At 41.1% G+C, this 6,000-nt stretch overlaps 1 protein-coding gene across 1 annotated transcript in view; it reads left to right on the top strand.

Moving 5' to 3' along the window:
* The window catches only part of TET1 (tet methylcytosine dioxygenase 1), a 64,071-nt gene that overhangs the window by 8,548 nt on the left and 49,523 nt on the right, over positions 1-6,000 (top strand). The window contains exon 2 of the mRNA XM_041490084.1: positions 300-350. Within this exon, the coding sequence (XP_041346018.1) occupies positions 300-350 (51 nt within the window). The remainder of the gene's footprint in view (positions 1-299; positions 351-6,000) is intronic.

The following is a 6,000-nucleotide window of genomic DNA, read 5'->3' as shown; positions in this document are numbered from 1 at the left end:
GCTGCGCGCTCCCGCGGGGCCGCACGCGGCGCGCGCCCGCGCGGCCGCCGCTGCGGCAGGAAGCAAAGATGGCGGGGCAGGGGCGCCGCCGCCGTGAGGGGGAACGCGGGGCTCCCGCGATGTGAGGGGCGCCGCGGGGGCGGCGGACGGGCCGCCGGGAGCCGCCGCCGGCCCGTGGAAGGGCCGCGTGTAAAGCACTCGGGGTATTGCAGAAATATCGCTGTTCCATAATAAAAAACGGAGGTGTCTGCCTGCCTTTGTGACCACAACTTATATTCTGCAATTTGATGTTTTTTTAGGTCCTAACAGAAAACAAAAGGCCTCAGAGGAGGAAGCAAAGAGTTTTAAAGGTAACCGATGATTGCTTTGATATTTATCCCTTCCCATTTTGAGCAGCATTTTTTTGTCATACAGCCCAGGAAGGCAGAGGGTTAAGCGCTGGGTAGCGGCGCTTTCCAGCTATTAAGCAGATTAGCTAATTTTAAAAGCACAGAACATGTCCTTTCTTTCTTCTTTCTCTCCAGCATGTTGTAGACATATTTGAACCTCCCTGCACAAGTCTGCAGACCAAAAGTTTGCTTTCCCTTGCACTGAACGTTCCCTTTAATTTCTTCTCTTCCTACTTTCATACTTTCAAACGTAACAGTTAAATGTTTTTAGCATACAGGTTTTATGGCATCTGAAATTTCATGGGGAAAGTCAATGTTAAACTGCAAGCCAAGTTAACAAAAGTGGAATTTTTGTACTTACTTTACTGAAGTTTTTATATACTCTCTTTCTTTAAACTTTAGAATGCCTCAGCTGAAACTGAAAATCCTGTAAACTGTCAACAACCTTCAGTTTTAGTGGTAACATATTCCTTCCACACTTCTAAGATGGCTATCTTTCATGATAACAAAAGATTGGTCTTTCAAATGCAAATATCTTAGTTTTTGTACCAAAATACAGACTTGCTACACTCATGGCTAATGTTTTGGGTTGTTTGGGTTTTTTAAAAGTCACAGCTAGTATATTGGTATTGCTTCTCTCAGTTAATCTTTAGAATGGTTTTGGATAGAAAAAAAAGTCATTAATTCTGTTGTTGCAAACTAACATTTCGGAGGATGAATGGGGCAAGTAAGAGGGATGGTTTGGATTAGATGAAGCTAGTGAAAATGCAAACAAAAAGTATGTTGTTAAACTTACCTTGTAGAACTATTCCAGCTAAATGTAATAAGATAGTTTAGTATTGTTTCAGTACACTACAATTTCAGAAGTTATTGGACATAGTGGGTTTTATAAATGCTGACTGGTCTGTGGTGCCATTTTACTTGAAAACATCCCAATTTCTTAACAGCTGTGTTGTCATTGTTGCACATTACAGAAACTTTGGTAAGACAAACCAAAGTTAAGAATTAAGTAAGGAGCAGATAACCTGTCCAACCTGAAGGGTGTCTGTCTTTTCATGTGTAGTAGTTGTGCACACCACCTACCTGTGTGCTAACACTAATTGTGTTTTTATAATGCTGGCAAATGTTAGGGGGCTTTTTCTGCATTAAAATATACCCAGAACAACAAAAATACTAATGATTTTGATTATTCATTTTAATACTGCTGCTCTTTGTAATATACCACATGGGTGTAGCTAAAATTTGAAGTATTTGCTCATTCTGTCTTTTGTGCTGTTGACAGTAGTATGCAAAATAAGGAGTGTTTGTAAAGGAGTCAGTTTATAACGTGTAATTGGTGTGATGCCTGTTCTGGCAAAGAGTGGGAAACGCAGTTTTTTGGTCACAGAGACCTTGTTTTGGGTGTCTGCCTGCAGTCGTGGCTCATGGTTGGTCTTGAGATTTTCCTCTTGAGTGCATTTTGCCACTGTTTGTGATTTGATGGCCCAGCAGGTTGCTATGTAATAGGAGTCTGTCATTCCTCTCCTTTCCAAAAAGCCTTCTGAAGAGTTTTTTTCCACCCCTGACTCTTGAATGGAAAGGATTGTCTGGTTCTGTGTGTGTGTGTAGTATCCATGTCAGCCGTTGGACCTGAGTTGATTTATGGTTTGACTTTGCTGAACTGATTCTGTGCTATTTCCTCTTTGGTTTTAGGTACTGTTTTGGTGTTTTCTAGTATTTGTATTTGTTTTGTAGTGCTGGAGTGTATTTTCTTAAGAGTTTGTCTCATTGCATCCACCAAAGAGGGCACAGTGCCTCTGAAGGCATCTCATGGAATGCTGCATTGGGGTTGGTGGGTCTGGCCTTTGGTTTTGGATGGGAGAAGAGAGGCTGGGAATCTTAAGTTACCTGCAGCTCTGTCAGCTGCAGTAAACTTTAAAAAAGCTGCATACTTTACAGACTTCTTTACTAGGGCATTTTTTATAAATGTGGCATTATGTTATATGGCTCTAACCTGGTTTCTCCTGTTGGTGGGACACCATGTAAAGTGGAGTTGTCCTGTCTGTCAAATTATGACTTCAGTGTTTGATTTTATGATTGGTGGTGGCTGAGGGCATCTGACCAGTGACATTTTCAAAATTCCAACAGGATATGTCCTTTTAAATTTGTATTTTCTTCAAGTAATATTCTTAGGCTCCTTAAAGGAGGATTTGTAATACTTCCTTGCAATAATACATGGAGCTTTGGGGTTTTTTTCCTAACTCTGCTAAGTTTTGATGGATGCACATTTATTTACTTAAAGGGTTTGTGTTCTAACTGTGCTGCTGAGGACCAAACCATTCACAAATTCTGTACAGGGGAAAATAAGCTGTGCTTTCCAGTTGCAGATGGGTTGGACAGATACAAACAAGACTAAAAGTGATGCACACTATTACACTGTACCTTTTGTGTACTATTTATAGTTTTCTATACCTGAGTCCTTAATGCTTCTTTCTGGTTATTGGGAGAATCGTTTAGGAAATTCATCTGTGCCATAAATACTGTATTAGGTTCTCCATGTTTATTTTGAAAGAGCATCTGAAATATTCATCACTTCTAGCAAGCAAGTCCTCATTAAAGAAAGAAAGCTTTGTAAGCTCACAGTAATGGATACAAGGGAAGGAATATACTTAGTTGTCCTTAGGGTTGATATTGTGTCTTTTCCCAGTTAAGCAAACGCTTCTTTAATTTTATTCCTGGTAATGGGAAATCTATATAGAAGGGATTCATACTTAAAAATTAATTTGCTGCATTTCTAAAGTCAAATTATACACCCTGCTTCACTTAACATCATCCTTTTTAGCCACTTACTGGTGTTCTGGCTGAATTTGGGCAGTGCAGTGCACCTCTTCCTAAGGATGGGGAAATGCTTGCAGTCACTTCCAAGGTCATTATTACCACAGAGCTTAGAGGAATGGGGCAGTTGCACATGACCTCATGTTGTCAGGGAAATCTACCCTGAGTACATGCAGGCAGCAGTGAGGAAACCTCCCCATGGATCAGAAGGCAGCTGGTGAAGCTCAATCCGTGGTCTTTCCTGGGGGTTCTGGGGAGCCAGGGCTGCCTTTGGGATGGCTGCAGGTGTTTGTTGTCCTGATGGAGATGAGAGAAACCTGAAACAACAACAAAATAAAAGGAAGAAGAAAGAAAGGGAGGGGAAAAATAGGGAAGAGCCTGGGAGAAATCCCGAGTGACATATGCAGTGCTGAGTGAGTTTTGTGGCTGCCTGCACAGTCTGTGCTGTGCTGTGTTTCTGCACAAGCACTGCAGCGGTGATCGGGGAGCCAGCAAAGCGCTGACGCTGCCTGCTCACACTCTGTAACCTCCCTCAGCTGAAGGCAAGCCAAAAGCCAGAGATGACTCAGTATCTAGAACTTTGGGGGTGTTTATAAACATCATACTAGGAACATGAAAGCTTTTATTTCCATTGAGGCTGCAAATAACTGATTGAGCACCCTCTTAATTTTTCTTCTCCAGATACACAAAGCATAGTCTTGTAAAAAAGCAACTTTAAAACATTGTGTCCTTGGCAGAACTGCTGTTGCCCTTTTTATGATGCAGTTTTGGTTTTGCAGCTTAAAGAAACTAAAAATACACTTTTTTGATCAAGGTCATGCATGTGTTAACAAGTTTTAGGAAAGCAAATGCTAAATTTCATGATTATGCTTGGAGTGAGCAAGGATTAAACTGGTTTTGAACACTTATTCTAGATTATGGTGTATATTTTTAGTGCAGAATAGCTGCCAAAATATTTAGTGGATGAAATTAAATTTTATGACTTTTTTCCCCTTTAAACTGAGATATGAGTAAGTCAATGGATGGAATTGCACTGCAGTGGAACTTTACAGGGAAAGAAGGAAGAATGGTACAATACAAATTGGAAAGGATGCTGTCCGGAAAGGACTTATCATATTTGTTGTGGGTTTTTTTTAAATAGACATTATCACCTTGGAGCATATTCCTTCAATAAATACCAATTAAAATTGCTTTGAGTACTGATTGAAAGTTTCTACTTGTTTTTTATTCCCTGCCTTTTTGCTCCTGTTTTTTTGGTAGGTAGACCTTACTTTTGGTATTAGAGCATTCTACACAAACCAGTTAACTTGTATTTTTAAAAGTAAGGTAATTAACTTAGCTGTTGCCTGGAGGTTTTTGACATTTTTTGAAAGAAATGTTCTCTTTTTCACCTTTTTCGAGCTGAATGTGCATCTGTCTAAATGGGATTAAATCTTTAATTTTTTTTGCTTTTGGTAGACTTATGCAACCACTTGATGTGAGCAGGCATGATTGTGGTTGTGATTTAGCACAGGGCATTTGCCCATGCAGCTTTCCCAGCGCTTCCACATGAATGCACTCATGAACATATCAAGCACTTGCATGTTGTTTGTACAGTTCAGCCAGGACAAACTCATGTATGTAGATGTTTTTGAATAGAGCTCTAACAAAGAAAGCCTTTGTAAGTGATCTGTAAATTATTAATCTTACTCTATTTTCTAATCCTTATTTTTCCAGTTTCTGCTGGAGTGGAAGCCTGTCCCTTGTGAATTCTTTCCTGGGGTGTGCAGAGATGCTGTGCTGCCCCTGCTTCCTGTTCCTGGAGGGCTCCCTTATTCTGTGCAGCTCTCTCCCATCCCTCCTCTCGTGTCCCTGTGCTGCTCTCTCCACAGCTCCCCAAAACGTTGAGGGAAGAAAGGCACACTGCCCTGGGGAGGAGACAGGGAGGAGCAGGGTTTTCTGTCTTAACTCCTTCGTTGCTGTAGCAGAGCAGTTGTGAGCATAGTGCCCCTCCTCAGGGATTGGTGGGGGCTGGGAAGTGTTGAGTGAGGCCAGGCTGAACCTCAAGAGCGCGGTGGTTTTGGGGTGGGGGGGGGGGGTTGCTTGTTTTGAATCCTGATTTATTGTAGATCTTGACTCTGATGGTCTGTTTTAGTGTAGGGCCTTCCACTTCATTGTATTCAGAAGTGGGGCTTCGAAAAAGTAGAAAATGTGTTTGTGATCGAAAATGTCATAAAATATCCGGTAAAAGTAGCTTAGCTTTTGGAGAGGGAGGAAAGTGTGCATGTGGAGATGCGGGTCAGTTGTGTAGGTATATTGATTGATACATTGTTTAGATGTTCGTAATGAAGTGTTACAAAATAAACACAGGGTTTCGCTTCCAGGTATGTTGTTTTGTTGGTATTGTTTGCATTCACTGCTGCATTATGAGCGTTATTCAATACTGGTACTTGCTGTATGTGATGCAGGCATTGAGATAGATAACTGAGATGGCTCTGCCAGTTCCAGTAATCTGTTCTCAGTGTATTGCTGGCCATAAATTTATTGACAGTAATACCTAAAAAGTCCTTTGAAAATGGGCGCTGCCTGTTTAGGATCTGATACCATATTGCTGAGCAAGTTTGTTTATTGCTTTTAGCAATTGATGTGGGAGAAAACCATTGAGAAGCCCTAAACTTACTGAGTGACAGCAGACTCTTCACATTTGTGGGATTTTTTTCTTTCTGCCATGTTATACGAAGAATTTTGTTTGGTGTTACTGATTATGGGAAAGTTAATTTAACTGATACTATGGCAGCAAACTTTCCCACTGGCATTA

Source organism: Pyrgilauda ruficollis, unplaced genomic scaffold, assembly GCF_017590135.1.
Source record: "Pyrgilauda ruficollis isolate IOZ18807 unplaced genomic scaffold, ASM1759013v1 scaffold98, whole genome shotgun sequence".
Lineage (NCBI taxonomy): Eukaryota > Metazoa > Chordata > Aves > Passeriformes > Passeridae > Pyrgilauda > Pyrgilauda ruficollis.
Note: the sequence above shows the minus strand (reverse complement) of the source record. Positions and strands in the feature narration are given on the sequence as shown.